General features: G+C 41.1%; 1 protein-coding gene across 3 annotated transcripts in view; it reads left to right on the top strand.

Moving 5' to 3' along the window:
* The window catches only part of LOC105466335 (S-adenosyl-L-methionine-dependent tRNA 4-demethylwyosine synthase TYW1), a 252,872-nt gene that overhangs the window by 34,411 nt on the left and 194,935 nt on the right, over nucleotides 1-23,526 (top strand). For 2 of the 3 annotated variants that reach the window (XM_071095310.1, XM_011715316.3), the window contains exons 8-9: nucleotides 15,696-15,813; nucleotides 21,541-21,593. In XM_071095310.1, coding sequence (XP_070951411.1) covers nucleotides 15,696-15,813; nucleotides 21,541-21,593 — 171 coding nt within the window. Of the gene's footprint in view, nucleotides 1-15,695; nucleotides 15,814-21,540; nucleotides 21,594-23,526 lie in introns of those variants that run through there. The other variant, XM_071095311.1, reaches the window with a different exon arrangement.

Consider the following 23,526-nt stretch of genomic DNA (forward strand, 5'->3'; position numbering starts at 1 on the left):
CAAGATTCCTTCTCAAAAACAAAACAAAACAAAACAAGTTGATTTAAGCAAGGATTGTGTGAAATGTCTTTGGGGAATAGATACTCAATGTCTCAAAATACCATCCCACAAACTAAACCAACTAGAAATGAGGAATGAGTGGGGAAAACCCCCCATATATTAGTTTCTAATTTCAGAGGGATTAGAAACTAATCCCTCTGATTACAAATGGAGAGATCAGGGGATTCCCACCTATACTAAGCAACCACATTTAGCATCATCGTTTCTGATAAAATTGGACTCAAGTTCCTCCTGATATGATGTATATAGCAAGACACACACACATCATCATCTGTGTAGTTTTGCATCAAAAAATGTTTGGCTTGAATCTTATCATGGGGAAACAATCAGACAAATCCAGTATTTGCCACAAGCCTTTTAGATTCTGTAAATGTCAATGTCATAAACAATAACAACAAAAAAACATGGTGAGGCGATCACCATTCTAGGATTAAAAGAGACAATGTGGCTCACGCCTGTAATCCCAGCAGTTTGGGAGGCTGAGGCAGGTGGATCATGAGGTCAGGAGATCAAGACCATCCTGGCTAACACTGTGAAACCGCATCTCTACTAAAAATTGAAAAAATTAGCTGGGCGTGGTGGCAGGTGCATGTAGTCCCAGTTACTCTGGAGTCTGAGGCGGGAGAATGGCGTGAACCCAGGAGGCGGAGCTTGCAGTGAGCCGAGATTGTGCCACTGCACTCCAGCCTGGGCGACAGAGCGAGACTGTCTCAAAAAAAAAAAAGAGACAATGAAAAGAGACCCCAAATGCATTTTGTAAATTTTAGTCTTCAATCAAAGAGAAAAGACCATTGTTTGGACATTTTGGGAAATTTGCAGTGGGTTTTTTGGTTTTTTTTTATTTTTTATTTTTGGAGACAGGGTCTCACTCTGTCACCCAGCGTATTTGTTAGCTGCTGTTTTGGATCTCCATAGGGTTTGGGAGCAGCTGCAGGGAGGCAGGACAGATAAAGAGAAGTAATCTGGACGTGCTGAATCACGCATGTAATCCCAGCACTTTGGGAGGCCGAGACGGATGGATCACTTGAGCTCAGGAGTTTGAGACCAGCCTGGGCAACATAGCGAAACCCAGTCTCTACCAAAAATACAAAAGCGAAAATCAGCCAGGTGTGATGCGCCTGTAACCCCAGCTACTCAGGAGGCTGAGGCAGGAGAATCGCTTGAGCCTGGGAGGCAGAGGTTGCAGTGAGCTGAGATCGTGTCACTGCACTCTAGTCTGGATGACGGGAGTTAGACCCTGTCTCAAAAAAAAAAAAAGGAAAAGTGAAAGTTCTTACTTGATCACTGCTGTCATAGATGTCTTTGTGCTCTCTCTCCTAGTCATGTGTTTTGAGTTGACTCTCTTTCCAGGGAATGTTTTCATGGCTTCTTAGGAGATACTTGCTATGACCATCTCCCTGGCAGGTCCCTTGCCCTGAGCAAAATGTACTCTGAGAAGCTGAGAGGTGTACTTCTTTTTCTTTTTCCTTATTTTTTGAGCCCATTTCCTCGCAGTATACCTTTTCTATACTTCCCGGAAGTATACCTTTTTTTTTTTTTTTTTTGAGATAGAATCTTACTGTCTCATCCAGGCTGGGGTGCAGTGGCACAATCTCAGCTCACTGCAACCTCTGCCTCCCAGGTTCAAGCGATTCTCCTGTGTAAGCCTCTTGAGTAGCTGCTATTACAGGTGTGCACCACCACGCCTGGCTAATTTTTGTATTTTTAGTAGAGACGGAGTTTCACCATGTTGGCCAGGCTGGCCTTGAACTCCTGACCTTAGGTGATCCGCCTGCCTGAGCCTCCCAAAGTGTTGGGATTCCAGGTGTGAGCCACCGTGCCTGGCCAAGAAGTATACTGATGGCTGCTTAGTCCCTCCTCTGTGCCCTGCCTCTCTGGCTTCTCTTTTGAAATCTGTCACCTGCTCTCTGCTTTACTTGACCAATGGGTCAGGATCTGAGCTCTCCCTCGCCCCCATCCTGCTGTCAGGGGAACACTCCTGAGTTCTTTATTTGGAGGGGACAAGCCAATTCCTACCCAGCAGTAGTGCTCACTTGCTAATGCAAGTAGCTGATCTGTTTGCTTCTAAATTTCCTGGGCGGCAGCCATACCTCAATCTGTAATCCTCTGAGGGCGGGGGATACAGAGCAACTTCTTTGAGAGGCTGGGATTGGCACTTTTCTTGTGGGGCTAGAGATAAGAGGCTGACAGCTCCGTGCAGCCTCTCTCCTTTTGAGGGAAAAGTACCTTACCAACATTCTCCAGAGAAATCTTCAAAAACCCTGTCTCATTATCTCCATTCTCTACTCTTTCATCTCCATGATCTGAGGGAGCCTTTTTTTTTTTTTTTTTTTTTGAGATGGAGTCTTGCTCTGTCACCAAGGCTAGAGTGCAGTGGCATGATCTTGGCTCAGTGCAACCTCCGCCTCCGGGGTTCAAGCAGTTCTCTGCCTCAGCCTCCTGATAAACTGGGATTACAGGCAGCTGCCACTATGCCCGGCTAATTTTTGTATTTTTAGTAGAGACGGGGTTTCACCATCTTGGCCAGGCTAGTCTTGAACTCCTGACCTCATGATCTGCCTGCCTCGGCCTCCCAAAGTGCTGGGATTACAGGCGTGAGCCGCTGCACCCGGCCGCGGGAGCCATTTTTAATGTTGTAAAACTGTTTCTTAGATATTTCTTTGAGAGATTTTAACTTGATCTGATCTTCTCTTTGTAGTATCATTTAATTAATTAATTAATTTTTATTTTTTGGTTTTTTTTTTTTTTTTTTTTTTTTGAGACGGAGTCTCACGCTGTTGCCCAGGCTGGAGTGCAGTGGCGCGATCTCGGCTCACTGCAAGCTCCGCCTCCCGGGTTCCCGCCGTTCTCCTGCCTCAGCCTCCTGAGTAGCTGGGACTACAGGCGCCCGCCACCGCGCCCGGCTAATTTTTTGTATTTTTAGTAGAGACGGGGTTTCACTGTGGTCTCGATCTCTTGACCTTGTGATCTGCCCGCCTCGGCCTCCCAAAGTGCTGGGATTACAGGCTTGAGCCACCGCGCCCGGCCTATTTTTTGTTTTTTTTTGAGATGGAGTCTTGCTCTGTTGCCCAGGCCGGAGTGCAGTGATGCAATCTCAGCTCACTGCAACCTTCTCCTTCTGGGTTCAAGTGATTCTCCTGCCTCAACCTCCCAAGTAGCTGGAATTACAGACGTGTGCCACCACACCTGGCTATTTTTTGTATTTTTTTTAGTACAGATGGGGTTTTGCCATGTTGTCCAGGCTGATGTCAAACTCCTGGCCTCAAGTGATCCACCTGCCTTGGCCTCCCAAAGTGCTGGGATTACAGTCATGAGCCACCGCGCCTGGCCTCCTTTAATTTAAAACCCTGTTTACATGTGTTTAAAAATTTCACAGACAGCAGTCCTCTGTTCCTGTTTTTCCTGGATCCGCTTTTCATAGTAACCACAGTTTTCACAATATTCTTCCAGGTATTTTATTGCCCTTTATAAACACATTTATGTTTTGTTATAATTTTGTTTTTTGGCTACACAAATGGGATCATTTTGTACTCCTGGTCTGCAGACTGCTTTTCTTTCCCTTTAACATGACAGTTTTCTGGTCCTGTCATATTAGATGAATTCAATGTAAGGTTCATTTTAAGGTAGTTCGTTATGATGTCCCACAATTTATTTGGCTCTTGTTCATTAACATTGAGGTGTTTTCTCATTTTTGTAATGGATACTCTTGCTCATATTTTTTTTATGGCTGATATAAACTTATCTGAAGAGTAAATTCCTAAAATTGAAATTCTGGCATCAAAGGGAATTCGTAGTTTTGATATTTCCAAATTGCCTTGTAAAAGTTGCAAAAAGTTTCCCTTCTGCTTCCATTGTAGAAGAGAATTGAGAGTACCTGTTTCTCTATATCCGAGGTGTTATCAGTCTTTCAAATTTTGCCAATCTGAAAAATAGTAGCTTTGTGTTAATTTGCATTTTTAAAATTGTGAGTGAGATTGGATGCATTTTGTGTTTATTGTTCATTTGCCTTTTTTCTTTTCCTGTGAAACATTTCTTTCTTTCTTTTTTTTTTTTTGGGGATGGAGTCTTGCTTTTTTTTTTTTTGAGATGGAGTTTCGCTCTGTCGCCCAGACTGGAGTGCGGTGCCGCTATCTCACTCACTGCAACCTCCACCTTCCAGGTTTGAGCTATTCTCCTGCCTCAGCCTCCCAAGCAGCTGGGACTACAGGTGCACGCCACCACACACCCCCTAAGGTTTTGTGCTTTTAGTAGAGATGGGGTTTCACCGTGTTAGCCAAGATGGTCTTGATCTCCTGATCTTGTGCTAGGCCCTCCTCGGCCTCCCAAAGTGCTGGGATTACAGGTGTGAGTCACTGTGCCCGACTGGTTCTATTGTTCTTAAGTCCGAGGCTCCCACTGTCCTCTGGTCAGTATAATTTTGGTTGTTTGTTTGTCTGTTTTGAGATGGAGTCTTGCTCTGTCACTCAGGCTGGAGTGCGGTGGTGCAATCTCAGCTCACTGCAAGCTCCGCCTCCCGGGTTCACGCCATTCTCCTGCCTCAGTCTCCCAAGTAACTGGGATTACAGGCGCCCGCAACCATGCCTGGCTAATTTTTTGGTATTTTTTAGTGGAGACGGGGTTTCACCGTATTAACCAGGATGGTCTCGATCCCTTGACCTCATGATCCACCTGCCTCAGCCTCCCAAAATGCTGGGATTACAGGTGTGAGCCACCGCGCCCGGCCAATTTTTTTTTTTTTGAAATGGAGTCTCGCTGCATCGCCCAGGTTGGAGTGCAGTGGTGCGATCTCGGCGCACTGCAACCTCCGCCTCCTGGGTTCAAGCATTTCTCCCATCCCAGCCTCCCGAGTAGCTGGGATTACAGGCATGTGCCACCATGCCTGCCTAATTTTTGTATTTTTTGTAGAGATGGAGTTTTCACCATGTTGGCCAGGGTGATTTTGAACTCCTGACCTCAAGTGATCCACCGCCTCGGCCTCCCAAAGTGCTAGGATGACAGGCGTGAGCCACCGGTCCTGGCCTTGCTTAGATGTTTTAAATTTGCTTATACATTTTCTTAGAGTTGGTCATTTGATGTGCTTTCAAGTTTTCTGCTCTTATAATTAACACTGGTCTGAGACTTTTCTTACTTTTGAAAGATGTATGAATGTTTTCCTACATTTACACATTCCCCATATTGATATGGTGGGTCAAAGTGAATGTGTAATGTTATGACTCTTCATTAAAAATCTGAGTAATTTTCATTGGTGGAATTGTCTTAAAATGATGCATGAGATAGCTAATTTAGAGATTTTTGTATTTTCTGCCAGGTTAAGCTTTATTTAAAAGCTTTGTTTAGCTGGGCGCAGTGGCTCATGCCTGTAATCCCAGCACTTTGGGAAGCCTAGGTAGGTGGATCGCTTGAGCTCAGGAGTTTGAGACCAGCCTGGGCAACATGACGAAACCCTGTCTCTACAAAAAATACAAAAATTAGCTGGGTGTGATGGTGCATGCCTGTAATCCCAGCTACTGGGAGGCTGAGGTGGGAGGATCGCTTGAGCCTGGGAGGTGGAGGTTGTAGTGAGCCAAGATCATGCCACTGCACTCAAGCCTGGGTGATAGAGCGAGATCCTATCTCAAAAAAAAAAAAAAAAAAAAAAAAAATTAAAAACTTTGTTTATGGTGGGTGAAGAGTTTGGGGTAATTTATGGGTATGTATTTTTCTTTGCTTTTTCATCTTATGGCCATTAGAGGGCACTGGAGAAAACATTAATGAAGGTTTCGGACATCCATGTACATTATTTTTTGAAATGTAATGAATTTGGGCTTTATGAGCTTTAAGCAGCTGGTTTGTGATATTTCAGCTTTCTCATAAAAATCTCTCATAAAATCATCAGATCTTTGGGAAAAGTACCTATTTTTTTCCAACTTTAGTATGACACGAAAATAAGCTGTCAGTTTTCGTTTTTCAGGATTGTTAGGTTACAGCAGTGTGTTCAAATAGATCTTGTTTTCGATTTATATGGGATATGGGATACTAAACTTGGCAATGGAGGTTTTACTGTTTGGCTTTTCTTTTCCTTTTCTTTTTCTGGCATTTTCTTTTTTCTTTTTTTTCTTTCTTTTTTTTTGACAGTCTCGCTGTGTCGCCCAGGCTGGAGTGCAGTGGCAAAATATCGTCTCACGGCAACCCCCCACCTCCCGGGTTCACGCAATTCTTTTGCCTCAGCCTCCTGAGTAACTGGGATTATAAGCGCCTGCCACCACGCCTGGCTAATTTTTGTATTTTCAGTAGAGACAGCGCCTCGCCATGTTGGCCAGGCTGGTCTTGAACTTCTGACCTCAGGTGATCCACCTGCCTCAGCCTCCCAAAGTGCTGGGATTACAGGTGTGAGCCACTGAGGCTGGCTTTTTCTGGCATTTTCTTTGGGGCTGGTTCACACGTATTCTCTGAGTGCTTTCCACATGATCATCCATGACACACCACATGAAATTGCCTTAGTTGTTACTGTTGGGGGAAGTAGTATGTGCCAGTGCTTAAGAGTTGGGCTGAAGCACTGTCATTTTAAGACTGGTTTTTGAGTAATACTAACTTTCATGGAGTCATATGTCTCAGCTTGTGTATGTGGACAAATTATTTTACCCCTCTGTGCTTCCATTTTCTCATTTGTAATGTGGGATATAATAGTATCTGCCTTGTAAAGTTCTTATGTAGATTAAAACAGTTAATCCGGCCACATTGTATTTTCTTGTATAGTAGTTAATATATTTTTTATATAATAATACTATATTTTAATTCTAATTATATTCTAATTCTATTAGAATTAATATATAATCATTTTAGAATTAATTGTATAACAATTATATAATTATATTAGAATTAATTGTATAACAATTATATAATTATATTAGAATTAATTGTATAGCAATTATATAATTATATTAGAATTAATTGTATAACAATTATATAATTATATTAGAATTAATTATATAACCATTATATAATCATATTAGAATTAATTATATAGCAAGTATATAATCATATTAGAATTATATAATAATTATATAATTAGAATTAGAACATATTAACTAATTATTCTAATATAATTATATATTATTAGTATAATATACAATTAGAATTAGAATATAATATTAACTAATTATTCTAACATAATTATATGTTAGTATAATATATATAATTAAAATTAGAATATAATATTAACTATTATTCCAATGTAATTAGAATATATTAACTATAATAGTTAATAATTAGAATATAATATTAACTTATATAAGAATATGTCTTCAAATAGGATAGATTTGGTCCTACCTAAACACCACCATGGTATTCTACTTCCCTCCCTTTGTAGTAATATCTAAGACTTCTAGGACTGAAGATAATTTGAAGGATGAAAGTAGTTTCTAAGAACTAGAGCACTAAACTTTGAAACACTGGAATGTTAGGGAGACAGATGGAGATGTCGGGGGAATGGGGTGTTAGGGGTGGCATGTTTGGGAAACCCTAAACAGTTTGGTGTGCCTAGAGTTGAGTAGGGGTAGGGATGTGTGGAGCTGTGACATAGAGAAGGAAGATGGGGTAGGATCCTAGGGGCTTCTCAAGTCCTGCAGTGGAGGGCTGAGCTTTCTCCTGAAGGCAGTGGGAGGCAGTGGGAGGCAACGTGACTTGATTGAATAGGAGAATGGGTTAGGGGGTGTGGGGAGAGAGGAGAGTTCCAGTGTAGGTTTAAAATACTAGGAGGCTGGGTGCAGTGGTTTATGCCTGTAATCCCAGCACTTTGGGAGGCTGAGGCTGGTGGATCACCTGAGGTCTGGAGTTCAACATCAGCCTGGCAAACATGGTGAAACCTCATTTCTACTAAAAATACAAAAGTTAGCTGGACGTGGTGGCACACGCCTGTAATCCCAGCTACTCGGGAGGCTGAGGCAGGAGAATCTCTTGAACCTGAGAGAAGGAGGTTTCAGTGAGCCGAGATTGTGCCTCTGTACTCTAGCCTAGGCAATAGCCTGAGACCATCCTGTCTCAAAAAATAAAGGAAAAAAGGAGAAATCAAAATACAGACTAGATTATCTCACTCAATCCTCACAGTGACCTTGAGATAATCATACTATTATTATCTGCAATTTAGCATTTCACAGATAAGCAACTGAGGCTTAGGTTAAGCAATTTGTTGATCGTCAGGTGGCTGGTAAATTGACGGGCTCAAGCCTGGACTCCATCTGTCTGTGTCACTCCTCTTGGCTGCCTCCCCAGGGAAAAGTGTTTCTCAGAAGAGAAGTTGTAGTGTTTAGAAAACCACGAGTCAGGAGGAGCCTGATAATTTTTATATTGTTTATTTTCTCTTTCTCTTATGTTGTGATTTGTAAATGTAAAGCCTATTGCTACTTATTTTTTTTTTTTCCTGCAGTAAATAAATGTTGCTAAATGCTCCCCACAGCAATGTTCTGGCTAAGCAGACAAACACTAACATCAGCATCATTAATTTTGGAAATAAATGGCAAATGCCTGACGGTTACTCACTGGAGAAACATTTCAATTTACCAGCTATTTAAATTGCAGAAGGATCTCAGTATGTCCAGTTCTGATTATAAAGTTCTATTGGTATTGCAGTGGAATAACAGGAAGCTAGTTTCAGAATTATTTTTAAGGCTTTGGAGTGTTTACTTCACCTAGAGACAGGAGGTGATATGCTTTCAAGCCCAATATGCTGCCCTTAAACCGTCTGGACTCACCATGGTCTCTGTAGCTAGGAGCACTTAACAATGAGTCCCCACGTTATCTTGTTAAGGTAGGTTATCCAAAATAGAATTACTGTGTCAGAGTAAAGCTCTTCACACGCTTGGACACACTGCTTTTCCACAAGTTCAAAAGGCATTTTTAGAATCCAGTATATACAAAATCTTTGAGTAATGGTGAAAATTGGTCATTTTAAAACTGAACCATGACCAGTGAGTGATATGTTGGAGATTCATTTATTAAAGAAATAGGATTCTAAATGTGGGGTTAAATTACAGCAGAAGTTATTAAATATTAATTTTTTTTTACTGTGACTCTTTTTCAGTGATATAATTAATTTTATTAGTTTAGATTAATATTAAAACTCTACTTCATGTATAATTAAACATAAAGAAGAGGTTTTTTTTTTTTTCTTTTTCTTTTTTGAGATGGAGTCTTGCTTTGTTGCCCAGGTGTGATCTCAGCTCACTGCAACCTCCGCCTCCCAGGTTCAAGTGATTCTTCTGCCTCAGCCTTCCGAGTAGCTGGGACCACAAGCGCATGTCACCACACCTGGCTGATTTTTGTATTTTTAGTTGAGGTGGGGTTTCATCATGTTGGACAGGCTGGTCTTGAACTCCTGAGCCCCAAGTGATCTGCCCGCCTTAGCCTCCCAAAGTGCTGGGATTACAGGCGTGAACCACCACGTCCGACCTGAGTTTTTAATATTGAAAGTTACCAGGTTTAGAATTAGTTACTGAAAGAAGTGTGGTCTAAATTTCCAGGTCTAGAAATAGCTGTCTGATAGTTTGGAGGCATTTCTTCATTTATTCAACCAACATTTTCTGAATGCCCACCTTGTGCGGGCATGGCTCCAGGCCTAGCCAGCTTGACTGTCTAGAAAAATGACCTCTAGAGAATTTGGGCATTCTATAGCCAATCTTTTATTTGAGACAGAGTCTGTTGCCCAGGCTGGAGTGCAGTGGTGCCATCTCGGCTCGTTGCAACCTCTGCCTCCCGGATTCAAGTGATTCTCGTGCCTCAGCCTCCCCAGTAGCTGAAATTACAGGCCTTTGCCACCACACCCGGCTGATTTTTGTATTTTTAGTAGGGATGGGGTTTCACCATGTTGGCCAGGGTGATCTCAAACTCCTGACCTCAGGTGATCCACCCACCTCCGCCTCCCAAAGTGCTAGGATTGCGAATATGAGCCACCACTCCCAGCCTAGCCAACCTTTTCTAGAAGATCAATAAGAAAAGGAATCACATGATGGTAAAAAAAAAAAAAGGATCAAACAATCAGAAAGACTCTTTCCTGGGAGAAATGTATGTTTTGGTAAAAAAGCTTGTTTCTTGTAAAACTCCTGTTTGTCAGTTTCCAACTATATAGCATTTTAAAGTCTTTAGCACATCAGTTTTTTGCCTTGTTTTTATCGTAGGCAAAATCGGGTGGTACTGTGGTTTCTGGGACGATGGTATCAAAATGAATTAAGTAGTATTGTATGATTTAAAAAAAAATTTTTTTACTTTTAGAGACAGGGTCTTGCTTTGTAACCCAGGCTGGAGTGCAGTGCTGTGATCATAGCTCACCGCAGCCTTGAACTCCTGGGCTCAAGTGATTCTGCCACCTCAGCCTCCCAAGTAGCTCGGATGACAGGCACGTGCCACCACACCTGGCTAATTAAAAAAAATTTGCCAGCCGCAGTGGCTCACACCTGTAATCCCAGCTCTTTGGGAGGCCGAGGCAGGTGAATCACGAGGTCAGGAGATCGAGACCATCCTGGCTAACACGGTGAAACCCCGTCTCTACTAAAAAAAAATACAAAAAAATTAACTGGGTGTGGGGGCGGGCACCTGTAGTCTCAACTACTGGGGAGGCTGAGGCAGGAGAATGGTGTGAACCCAGGAGGCGGAGCTTGTGGTGAGCTGAGATCACGCTGCTGCACTCCAGCCTGGGAGACAGAGTGAGACACCGTCTCAAAAAAAAAAAAAAAAAAAAAAAAAATTTGTTTTTTTTGTAGAGCTGGGATCTCACTCTGTCGCCCAGGCTGGTCCAACTCCTTGGCTCAACCAAATCTTCCTGCCTCTGTCTCCCAAAGTCCTGGGTTTACAGGCATGAGCCACTGCACCCAACCAGTATTGTATGATATTTAAAACAAAAACAAACAAACAAAAAACATTAGTACCACTGCTTTATTCCTATTATTCTATAAGATTCATGTAGTCCTGTCAGTTTGTAAAGAACGTTTTGTGTATTCATTGCGATTTTCATAAGTGCTTAGGAAGTTGGCTTATAATTGGCTTTCCTGTTTGCATGTCAGGCCACTGCAGCTTGGCTAGGACATGAGTTTTGTTTCAAGGCAAGTGTGATGGGTATGGGAGATGGGAGGAATGGAAGTGGAGGTTGGAGACAGGGAGACCATTTAGTTTGGCTTTTGCTGTCGTCCCTTAGGAGAAATCAAGGCCATGGACAAGAACGGTGGCATTGTAGGTGGAGAGAACAGTTATGTTAGGAAATGAAACCCTAGAACTGTTTTACTGGGCAATGGGCTTACTGCTGGATGTAAATAGAAACCAATACCATGGCACTGGCTTTGGAAAAAAGAAAGGCTTTATTGGGAGTCGACTGGCAAGGAGATAGGAAGAAACACTCAAATCTGTCTCCCTGAGCTGGAGACTGGAGCAGATGTTATAGGCAGAAGGATTACCATGAGGCAGTATAATTAGTGAAGTGTGATCTGATTGGATCTTGCAACGAAGTGATGCCAGGAGGTGTGATTTGATTGGAGCATGCCGTGAGGCGATGCCAAGACATGATCTGATTGGCGCATGCCCTGAGGTGATGTCGAGGCTTGCTTCTTAATTCTCTCTTTTCCCTGATCCTAGCCCTTTGGTTCTGCCTGTGGTTGACTTTTTAGTTCTGATTGCCTCTGGTGTCACACATTGGGCACACTGGGTTCATCTGTGCTCGAGTTACCTGACCTACAACCTGGGGGTTCATGGCAACTGAAATACAGCTTACAAGTTTACTACATGTAATTGAACCAGATTGGGCTGGTTATGTGGTTACAGAATTTGGCCACTCATCTTTAAATGGGATGGTACAGGAGAGGAAGAAATCAAGGTTGGCTGATTCTGGGATCTTACTTATTTCTATTTAGGTCATGTAACAACTATAAATGAATAAATACACAAAACTATATGGGTTGTTGTATTGTTATATTCTGGGCAGAGAGTAAACAGTGTCTGCACCTAGCAGATTAGAGTTAGAATTTGAATGGTGCATTAAACTCCCTTGCGGAGTATTATAAACCATTACATTTCTTTTCAGAAGCGAAGTTACTACTGCATATGGAAGATAGGATTGAGCTGCCTTAGAGGGAAGGAATGATGAATTTTGTTTGTCCTGAGTGCTCAAGACGTTTAATCATAGCCCTTATGACTGACTCTGGGGTTGCAACACTCACATTTTATAATAGATACTTTCTCTAGTGAAGGGACAGGGACAGTATTCCATGGCCGTCCTTTGGAGTCTGTTCATTTTGTAGGGGCCGGAAGTCTCTGTTTAAAACCCCAAGAGGATATCTGTGGAGCTTTGGGCACAGTGGTCAGAGGCCAGTGTCATGGGCCTGGGTCCAATTTTGGATTTATTTGGCCTTTGGGTTAAGCAAATAAGCCGTGATGTTTTGTGGTGACAGAGGCTTTTGAGGGCAAATACTGCCATCTCTCATCAATTTTTTGCATGATTTGTGGAGGAATTATAGAGACTTGCTATAGAATTGCTTCAGAGAATTTAAATGCTTTCAAGGTTGAGATTTGTTCGTTTTGCTTCACCACAAGACTTCTTTATCAAGCTCACACTTTTGCTTTTAGATTAAAAAAACAAAACAAACAACTTGGGTAGCTGAGGCGGGAGGATCACTTGAGCCCAGGAGTTTGAGACCAGCCTGGGCAACGTAGGGAGGCCTCATCTCGGAAAACAAAAGGCAAAGGATTCCTTCTATTTTAAACTATCTTAACAAAATAATAACTGGAGCCTTTTTATTTGTATAAAAGGCCTAGCATTAAACTAATTACATTTATTGGAAGAACAAATGATTGATGTTTGTTTATGAATTTTTTCAGCTCCATCCAGTAATGTGTAATTAAGAACTCTATTACTGGAAGCCAAAATGTTCATTTGCCTTGCATTTTGATTATATTTAGTAATTTGGAATGCTGACTTTTAGGACAGATAGGACTTAATGTGGCTTTTTTTTTTTTTTTTTCTCATTTGGTACATTTGATTCTCTAAAGTACTTTTTTCACTGATTTCCTATTTCAGAGCATGTCCCTGAAGTAACAGAGAATGTAGAGATATTGACTCCAAATTTCATTTACTTTCTGTGAGTGTTAATTTTTATTTTATTTTATTTTTTTTTGAGGCAGAGTCTCTCTCTGTCGCCCAGACTGGAGTGCAGTGATGCAATCTTGGCTCACTGAAACCTCCGCCTCCTGGGTTCAAGCGATTCTCCTGTCTCAGCCTCCCTAGTAGCTGGGATTATAGGTGCCCGCCACCATGCCTGGCTAATTTTTGTATTTTTAGTAGGGACGGGGTTTCACCATGTTGGCCAGGCTGGTCTCGAACTCCTGACCTCAGGTGATTCCCCCTGCCTCGGCCTCCCATAGTGCTGGGGTTACAGGTGTGAGCCGATGTGCCTGGCCAAGTGTTAAAAATTTTAATCTTGTTTTACATTTTATGTATGGGGAACATTGAATGTTCTCAGAAGTACACAGAGTGATATAGTGAATTCTTATTACCTATTGCCTGGCCTCATCAACCAGCAACTTACGGGCCATCCTCCCCCAAGTACCCTTTGTATACCCCCTTCTGTTTTAGTTTGAAGCAGATCTGAGATCTCATCTGTGAGATATTCTCACGTTAAAGTAGAAGAGGTGTTACGGTGAGTCCATTCACTTATTCACCTGGGGGCTGGATGGCTGGACATTTAAAATAGGCACCAGGGGTGGTCTGGGGCTTAGTGGTAGGACCACTGCCAAAATGAGTTATTGTGAATTTCTGCAGCTGTCAGTAAGATTTGATGAGTATCTCCCCTAAAGTCTAACACAGATCTTGTGTGTTGTCTCTGAAATTATTATTTAGCACTCTACCATTCCCAAAAAGATAGGGAGATATATTTTAAAATATACACAAATAAACGTTTAAAAAGAGAGGAAGAAATCAATTGAAAGACGGAATGGGCCGGGCGCGGAGGCTCAAGCCTGTAATCCCAGCACTTTGGGAGGCTGAGACGGGCGGATCACGAGGTCAGGAGATCGAGACCATCCTGGCTAACCTGGTGAAACCCCGTCTCTACTAAAAAATACAAAAAAACTAGCCAGGCGAGGTGGCGGGCGCCTGTAGTCCCAGCTCCTCGGGAGGCTGAGGCAGGAGAATGGCGTGAACCCAGGAGGCGGAGCTTGCAGTGAGCTGAGATCGCGCCACTGCACTCCAGCCTGGGCGACAGAGCGAGACTCCGTCTCAAAAAAAAAAAAAAAAGAAAGACGGAATGAGGGTCATCTTGTCATATCAAGCCAATTACAATGAATAGAAGACCAGAATGGTGCAAGGTTTTGTAACAGTAATCAAAGGTGTGCTGGTGAAATTTCCTGGTGGCCAAAGTCAACATGAAACACAATCAGTTTTATATTATCCTTTGGATTTCTTAAGTGTTTCTTTTTCTATCACTGAAGAAAAATATCCTGCATGGGATCTTCTAGAAGCGGACATTGGCCAGGAGTTTCAGACCAGCCTGGCCAACATGGCGAAACCCTGTCTTTACTAAAAATACAAAAAAATTAGCCGGGCATGGTGGTGCACGCCTGTAGTCCCAGCTACTCGGGAGGCTGAGGCATGAGAATTGCTTGAACCTGGGAGGCGGTGGTTGCAGTGAGCCAAGGTCATGCCCCTGCACTCTGGCCTGGGTGACAAAGCGAGACTCCGTTTCAAAAAATAAAATAAAGGAGAAGGAGCCATTGGGAAGGCTGTTGGTGGTAGTGGGGTGACTTGGTCTCTGAGCTGATGGCTCTCAGGGTACCTTCGAGTACTTTTTTCACTTGTTTTGGGGGTTTAGAGATGTAATACCAGCAGCAGCTATAATTTATTGAACGCCTATTATACATCAGGGGTTGTGCTGTGATTTTATTTCATTTAACCTTCAACATATTTCTTCTCTATTGCTATTGTTATTTTTTTCCCTTTTCAGGTGAGGAAATGGAAATTCAGAGAAAATAAGCAACTTGCTGAAGTTAGGCAGCTATCTGTACTCAGATTGCTGAAAATGTTTGACACTTAGATAAGTGAATTGTAGATTTATGGTTTTTGGGTGTGTATGTTTGAGTATATAGTTACTTTAAACAAGAGCATCTTGGCATGTCTTTAGATTGTTGTCTCATTGTGAGTGTGTTCACTTTGGAGAGGACGGGTTTTGTGGGCCATGGTTCATAACAGCCCTTTTTAAAAAAAAAATTTAAAAATTATTTATAATTATTTATTTTTTGAGATGGAGTCTTTCTCTGTTGCTTAGGCTGGAGTGTGGTGGTGTGATCTCGGCTCACTGCAACTTTCACCTTCCGGGTTCAAGTGATTCTCCTGCCTCAGCCTCCTGAGTAGCTGGGATTACAGGTGTGAGCCACCATCCCCAGCTAATTTTTGTATTTTTAGTAGAGATGGGGTTTTGCCATGTTGGCGGGGCTGGTCTCAATCTCCTGACCTCAGCTGATTGGCCTGCCTTGGCCTCCCAAAATGCTGGGATTACAGGCGTGAGCCACCGTGCCCGGCCTCATAATGGACCTTTTTTCTGATGCTAGGTGTTCATGATTGTGCTGTTATTTACATTGCACATTGCCAATTCTGGATTTCATTCTTTTTTATTTTAATGCAGAGAGAAAAGGAACAGCAGGAAGAGAAGTCTGGTTTGTTCAGGAACATGGGGAGGAATGAAGATGGTGAAAGAAGAGCTATGATAACTCCTGCTCTCCGAGAAGCCCTTACTAAACAAGGTGAAAATCTTCAAGAATTGTTGTTATATGACTATAGTCTTAGGCATTCTAATGTAATACCTAGAATGAAGTCTCTGTCTAGTTAGCTCAGCAGCTGTTCATAGTGGCAGATATAGCAGGCTAAAGATTCACCTTCTTGTTTCTGCGGATCGCTTCTGTTGGCTGCCTGGACCAGTGAGTTACCTTTTTGCTTAGTTTATCGGGATATTACTATTAGTGTGGGTCAAGTTCACAGATCAAAAGTGCTGTCATTGGGAAAGCTATTAAAAATGCATAGAAAAGCTCATATGATATGAGACGGGGTTAATTAGAAGTGTTTTATGTAGAGTCGTCGTATCTGGATTTTTGTGGTCTTACCTTATTAAGGAGGTTATAGTTGCATGAGTGAGTAATAATACTAGTTTCCTGTGGAAGAAACAGTAGTAAAATGGGAATCAGTAGACCTACCTCCTTTCCTCCTTCCCCCTCCCCACTTCCCCTCTGTATTTATGAGAGACCTTTTATGTGACAGTCTGACAATGCAGAGAAACACAGGAAACTGTATCTTCTTCAAGGAACCGTCAGTCTGGTGCACTAGAGAAATATATATATATATATTTGTATTTTAATATCTTTGTCTATATTTTAATTAGGGTAGATTATATTAATGTGATTTCATTATAGATTTAAATTTATCTTGCTATTTTCTATTTCATCTGCTTTTTGATTTCCCTTTTCCTGTTTTTCTGTGTTCTTTCAAATTAATTCCATTTTTAAAAATGACTCTATTTTATATTTTTGTTTGCTTACTAGCAATAACATTTTTGCTAATAGTTGCTCAAGGTTTTACACTATACCTCTTTTTTTTTTTTTTTTTTTTTTTGAGACAGAGTCTCTTTCACCCAGTCTGGGGTGAAGTGGCGTGATCTTGGCTCACTGCAACCTCTGCCTGCTGGGTTCAAGTGATTCTCCTGTCTCAGCCTCCTGAGCAGCTGGAACTAGAGACTATGCCACCATGCCCAGCTAATTTTTTCGCCATGTTGGCCATGCTGGTCTTGAACTCCTGGCCTCAAGTGATCTGCTGCCTCAGCCTCCCAAAGTGCTGGGATTACAGGTGTGAACCACTGCACCTGGCCTACACTTTACTTTATCACTTCATAGTATATCTTTGAGTGATGTTATCTCACTTAATGTGTAGAAGAACCTTACAATACTATACTTCCATTATTTCTTTCTTAACCTGTATGTAATTTTTATCACACATTTTACTTTTACTTTTGTTTTTTAGTTGAGTAGGGTCTTGCTCTTTTGCCTAGGCTAGAGTGCAGTGGTATGACCATTGCTCACTATAGCCTTGAACTCCTGGGCTCAAGGAATCCTCCTGCCTCAGCCCCCTGCACAGCTGAGACTACAGGTATAAACCAGCACACTGAGTGTTTTATGTATCCTCTAAAGCCTACACTTTATTATTATTTTTTCTTCAACAAAAATATCTATTTTTATGTTTAATTCAATCAAAGCATCTATTATGTACTAAAGATTTATATACTTACAACCTTAGAATCTCATATATTTACTTATATAGTTACCATTTTCGGTACTCATGTAGTTGCCATGTTCTATTCATGTAGATCTGTGTTCCGTCTGGTATCCTTTTCCATCTGCCTGAAGGACTACTTGTTTTTTTTTTTTTTTTTTTTCTCTCATTTAAATTTACCTGTGGCAACTCCAAAGGACTTTTTAAACATCTCTTATAGTGCAGGTTTGTTGGTGATGAGTTCTTTCAGCTTTCATATATCTGAAAATGGCTTTACTTTGCCTTCATTTTCTATCACTGTGTCTTCAAGTTTAGTAATTTTTTGCTGAATATAGAATTGTAGGTTGACAGCAGTTTTTTCTTTCAGTACTTTACGGATGTTACTCCACTGTCCTCTTGCTCACATTGCTTCTGATTAGAGTTCAGCAATCAGTCATCCTTTTGTTTGTTCCTTTAAATAGGATCCTCCTTCTCCCAACCCCCTGCTACTTGGAAGATTTTCTCTTAATGCTGATTTTGAGCATTTTCATTATAATGTGCCTCAGTGTAGTTTTCTTCGTGTTTTTTTAATTTGGGTTTTGTGGATTTATGGTCTTCATGAAATTTGGACAAATTTTGGCCATTATTTCTTCAAATATTCCCCCCTTCACCCACTTGCTTCCTAGAAGACTACAATTATATGTGTAATAGCCTGCTTGAATTTGATCTACAACTCATTCATGTTCTATTCATTTTAAAAAAATTCTTTCTTCTGTCTCACTTTTCATTTTGGATAGTTTCTATTGCTATGTTTTCAAGTTCAGTAATCTTCTGTAATGTCTCATCTTCCATTAATCCTATTTAATATAGTTTTCAACTTAGACATTGTAGTTTTCATTTCTAGAAGTTCAGTTTGGGGCTTTTTATATTTTCCATATCTATTACCTTTTTGAGCCTGTAGAATACAGTTATAACTGTTTTATTGTCCTAATCCGCTAATGTCTTTGTCATTTCTGGATCAGCTTTGGTTGATGGATTTTTTTTCCTCATTGGTCATGTTTTCCTATCTGTTTGCATGCTTCATATCTTTGATTGGATGTCGGACCTAATTTTACCTTATTAGGTACTGGATATTTTTATTTTTATTATTTATTTATGTATTTTTGAGACGGAGTCTCACTCTGTCGCCCAGGCCAGAGTGCAGTGGCGCGATCTTGGCTCACTGCAACCTCTGCCTCCTGGATTCAAGCGCTTCTCCTGCCTCAAGTGATTCTCCTGCCTCAGCCTCCTGAGTAACTGGGCGCCCACCACCACGCCTGGCTAATTTTTCGTATTTTTAGTAAAGATGGGATTTTACCTTGTTAGCCAGGATGGTCTTGATCTCCTAACCTCCTGATCTGCCCACCTTGGCCTCCCAAAGTGTCGGGATTACAGGCGTGAGCCACCGCACCTGGCCTGGATATTTTTATATAAACACTCTTATAAACAGTTTTTTTTTTTTTTTTTTTCTGGGATGAGGTTAAGTTACTTGGAAATAATTTGAGCTTTATATCTTACTTTTATAGCTTCTTAGATGATGAGACAAGAGCCGGCTCAGTATAGGGCTAATTATTCCTCACTATTGAGGCAAAACGCTTCTATGTAGTCTACCTAATGCCTTGTGCATCTTTAGATTTATAGTCTGACTGTCAGAAACAGTTACAATTCTCAGCCTGCTGTAAGCATCAGGCATTACCCCAGTCCTTCCCTTCCTCTCTCCCTCTTTTCTTTTGGGATAGTTTCTTTTTTTTTGTTTTTTTGTTTTTTTTTTGAGATGGACTTTCGCTTTTGTTGCCCAGTCTGGAGTGCAGTGGTATGATCTTGGCTCACCGCATCCTCCTCCTCCAGAGTTCAAGCGATTCTCCTGCTTCAGCCTCCCTAGTAGCTGGTATTACAGGCGTGTGCCACCATGCCTGGCTAATTTTTGAATTTTTAATAGAGGCAGGGTTTCACCATATTGGTCAGGCTGTTCTTGAACTCCTGACCTCAGGTGATCCACCCGCCTCCGCCTCCCAAAGTGCTGGGATTACAGGCGTGAGCCACCACACCCATCCCATTTGGGATAGTTTCTATCACTGTGTCTTCAAGTTCTGTAATTGTTTCTTCTCTAAATGTCTAGTCTTCCAGAAATGGTTCTTTCCCATCCTTGAGTAGTGTTTCTCTTGTGAATGTGCTAAATAGTACTTGGGCAAATACTTGAGAGAAATCCCCTGTAGACTCTTGGAGTCTCTTCATAGGTTTCATCTCTCTAGCTTTCAATCCTGCAAACTGTAGCCACCTTTGTCATCTGTTCCATTTTCCAAACTCGAGTCCACTGGGCTTCGCTTGGGTAGTCTCTCTTTGCTACATGGCCTGGAAGGTTTCCAGACAGTAAGCCGAGGTAATGGGAGGGCTCACCTTAATTTTTTCCTATCTCTATGGAATCACCATCTTTTGTTGCCTGATGTCTCATGTTCTGAAATCTGTTGTTTCATATATTTTGTCCATTTTTTGGTATTTCAGGTAGGATTGTAAATCCTCTCTGTTACTCCATCTTGGCTAGAAGCAGAATTCCACACAATGATTTTCAGCAGTTGTACACTGTTGGCTTATATTTGTGCTGTGGTCAACTACAGATCTCTCCATCCTGTAATGTACAGTTTTTTTCTTTACCTAAATGCAAAATTTATAGAAACCTATGTATCTTGGGAGAGAAAAATACAAAGAGTTAATGTTGTAGAGGATGATTTCTATGATAGTATGAACAATATAATATGGAATTCCAAGAGAAGAACTAGAATTTCCTCTGGGGATCTTTTAAATGCATATTTGGTATCAGAGATGAGTTATTCAATTGGACTCAGTTCCACCTTCGAGTACATAAGCAGTCCTTTGTTTATTTATATGCAAGGTGTTTACATAAATGTAGAAGAGGATAAAAGACAAAGCCCTGTAAATGTCACCACTGGAGACTTGTAATCCAAATTGACATTGCTCCAATAATCATCACAGTGTGAATATGGATGTTTAACCAGCCACTGATCCACTTACGCTATCATCCAGACTGTATTTCTCCATTTGCCTTATTTGCCTGCAAGAGTCTTTTTGTGTGAGCGACTCATGATAATTGTGGCTTATTACCTGAAGCCTCATGAGAAACGGTATTGAATGCTTTCTGAAATCAGAATGTACTACTTGTTTGTACTACTAGTTTGTTTAAAAAGGAAATGAGATTACTTTGGCCTGGCTTTTTCCATGCTTTTCATGTCCTATGTAGCTCGAAAATGTGAAATGATAGGTTGTACGGCTACTGAGAATTCACATTTCAGATGTAGTTCCTAGAATTTGATTTTTCTGTCTTTGGGTCAACATTACTTTGTTTTAATCTCCCATTGACACCTGGTTCTTCATCTTCTTTCAAAGATTACTGATGATAGCTCCCCATTCATTCATTTGAAATATATTATTACTTTTGTTTTATGGCCCAGCATGCCGTTCATTTTTATAAATGTTTCACTGGTCCATGAAAAGAATGTAAATTCTGTAGTTGGTGAGTGCAGGGCTCTGTGTATTTTTAGTCCAGTTTATGTGTTGTGTTGCTTACATCTTTTAGAGTTTTACTGAGTTTTTACCTATGAGATCTGTTAGATACAGAGAGGTTAAAATCTCCTCATATAATTTTTGGATTAATTTATTGTTTCTTGATTGGGTACGGTGGCTCATGCCTATAATCCCAGCACTTTGGGAGGTGGAGATAGATGGATCACTTGAGGACAGGAGTTTGAGACCAGCCTTGCCAACATGGTGAAACCCCATTTCTACTGAAAATACAAACAAATTATCCTGGCAGGGTGAAGCACAACTGTAGTCCCAATTATGCAGGAGGCTGAGGCATGAGAACCGATTAAACCCAGGAGGCAGAGGTTGCAGTGAGTTGAGATTGCAACACTGCACTCCAGCCTTGACGACAGAGTGGGACTGTCTTTAAAAAAAAAAAGAAAGATCATTTCTTTATGTATTTTGAGTCTATGTTATTAGATACATATACATTTTAAATTGTTTTCTCATCTTGCTGAATTAAATCTTGTTTTCTGCCATGGGTTGGTTGACTGCAATAATTTAGCAAAAAAAAAAAATTTGCTAAATTTTAATGTCACTTTTTGATATGACACTTTGGATCAGTCCAACTTTGTGTTCCCTGCTTTTCCACTCAGGTTATCAGTTGATTGGGAGCCACTCTGGGGTGAAGCTTTGCAGGTGGACAAAGGTATTTTTTTTGTGTTTATTAAGTATGTCTATTATATGCAACTTTTAAATAGCTATTTTTATACACTGTCAATAAATTTACTATTTAGAGGTACAATTTACATTTAATATGCACAGATTTTTAAATGATTTTTTAAAATGAGTTCAGCAAATTTTGATAGATGGTAGACCCTATATTCACCAACTCCAATTAAGATATAAGCTGTTATCCCCACCCCAATGAATTTATTGTGCCCATTTCCAGTCAATAACTCCCTTTCCCTGGGGAATTATTGTCCTAATTGCTATTATTGTTATTTAGTTTTGCTTTTTTAGAATTTCATAAGAGTGGCCAGGTGCAGTGGCTCACGCCTATAATCCCGGCACTTTGGGAGACCAGGTGCACGTATCATTTGAGGTCAGGAGTTCGAGAGCAGCCTGACCAAAATGGTGAAACCCTGTTTCTACTAAAAACACCAAAATTAGATGTGGTGGTGGGCGTCTGTAATCCCGGCTATTCGGGAGGCTGAGGCAGGAGAATCGCTTGAACCTGGGAGGTGGGGGTTGCAGTGAGCCCAGATCACGCCACTGCACTCCAGCCTGGGTGATAAGAGTGAGACTCCGTCTCAAAAAAAAAAAAAAAAAAAAGATAAAGAATTTCCTAAGAGTGGAATCATGTAATGTGGAGTCTTTTGCAACTGGCTTCTTAAACTCAACATATTTTTGAGATGCATCAGTGTCGTATCATGTAACATGTATCAGTAGTTCATTCACTTTTATTGCTCAGTAGTATGCCATTATATGAATATACCAGTTTTTAAAAATCCGTAAATAGACATTTGGTCTGTTTTTAGTTTTTGGCTATTATGAAAAAAAGTACTGTGAGCATTCTTCACAAGACTTGGTGAATGTGAATTTCAGTTTTCCTTGGGTAAATGCCTAGAAGTGCAATTGTTAAGTCACAAAGTCGGTATATATTTAACTTTAGAAGAAACTCCCAAACTGTTGTCAGTGTGGTTGTACTACTTTATACTTGCTCAGCAATTTATTAAAGTTCCATTTGTTACACATTCTCACCATCCTATGGTATTGTCTTTTAATTTTAGGCATTTTCATGGTTGTGAAATGGTACTTCATTGTGGTTTTTTTTTTTTGCTTTTTTTTTTTTTTTTTTTTTGAGGTGGAGTCTCGCTCTGTTGCCAGCCTGGAGTACAGTGGTGCAATCTCGGCTCACTGCACCCTCCACCTCCAGGGTTCAGGTAATTCTCCTGCCTCAGCCTCCCGAGTACCCACCCAGCTAATTTTTGTATTTTTATTAGAGATGGGGTTTCACCATGTTAGCCAGGATGGTCTCGATCTCCTGACCTCATGATCCGCCCGCCTTGGCTTCCCAAAGTGCTGGGATTACAGGTGTGAGCCACCACACCCGGCCCTCATTGTGGTTTTAATTTACATTTTGCTGGCGATGGTTGATGGGTAGGAACTTTTTTTTTTTTGTTTTTTGAGACAGAGTCTCACTCTGTCACCCAGGCTGGAGTGCAGTGGTGCGATCTTGGATCACTGTACCTTCCGGGTTCAAGTGATTCTCCTATCTCAGCCTCTTGAATAGCTGGGATTACAAGTGTGTGCCAATATGCCCAGCTAATTTTTGTATTTTTGTATTTTTAGTAGAGACGGGGTTTCACTACGTTGGCCAGGCTGGTCTTAAACTCCTGACCTCAAGTGATCCACCTGCCTCAGCCTCCCAAAGTGCTGGGATTACAGGTATGAGCCACCATGCCCAACCAGGAACATCTTGTGTTGTGCATATTGGCTGTTTATACTTGTGAAATGTCTGTTCACATCTTTGTTCAAACTGGGTTATTTGACTCTATATTATTGATTTCTAGAAGTTCTTTATATGTTGTGGATGTGAATCTTTTGTCGAATGTGCACTGTGAATATTTCTCTAGACT

Source organism: Macaca nemestrina, chromosome 4, assembly GCF_043159975.1.
Source record: "Macaca nemestrina isolate mMacNem1 chromosome 4, mMacNem.hap1, whole genome shotgun sequence".
Lineage (NCBI taxonomy): Eukaryota > Metazoa > Chordata > Mammalia > Primates > Cercopithecidae > Macaca > Macaca nemestrina.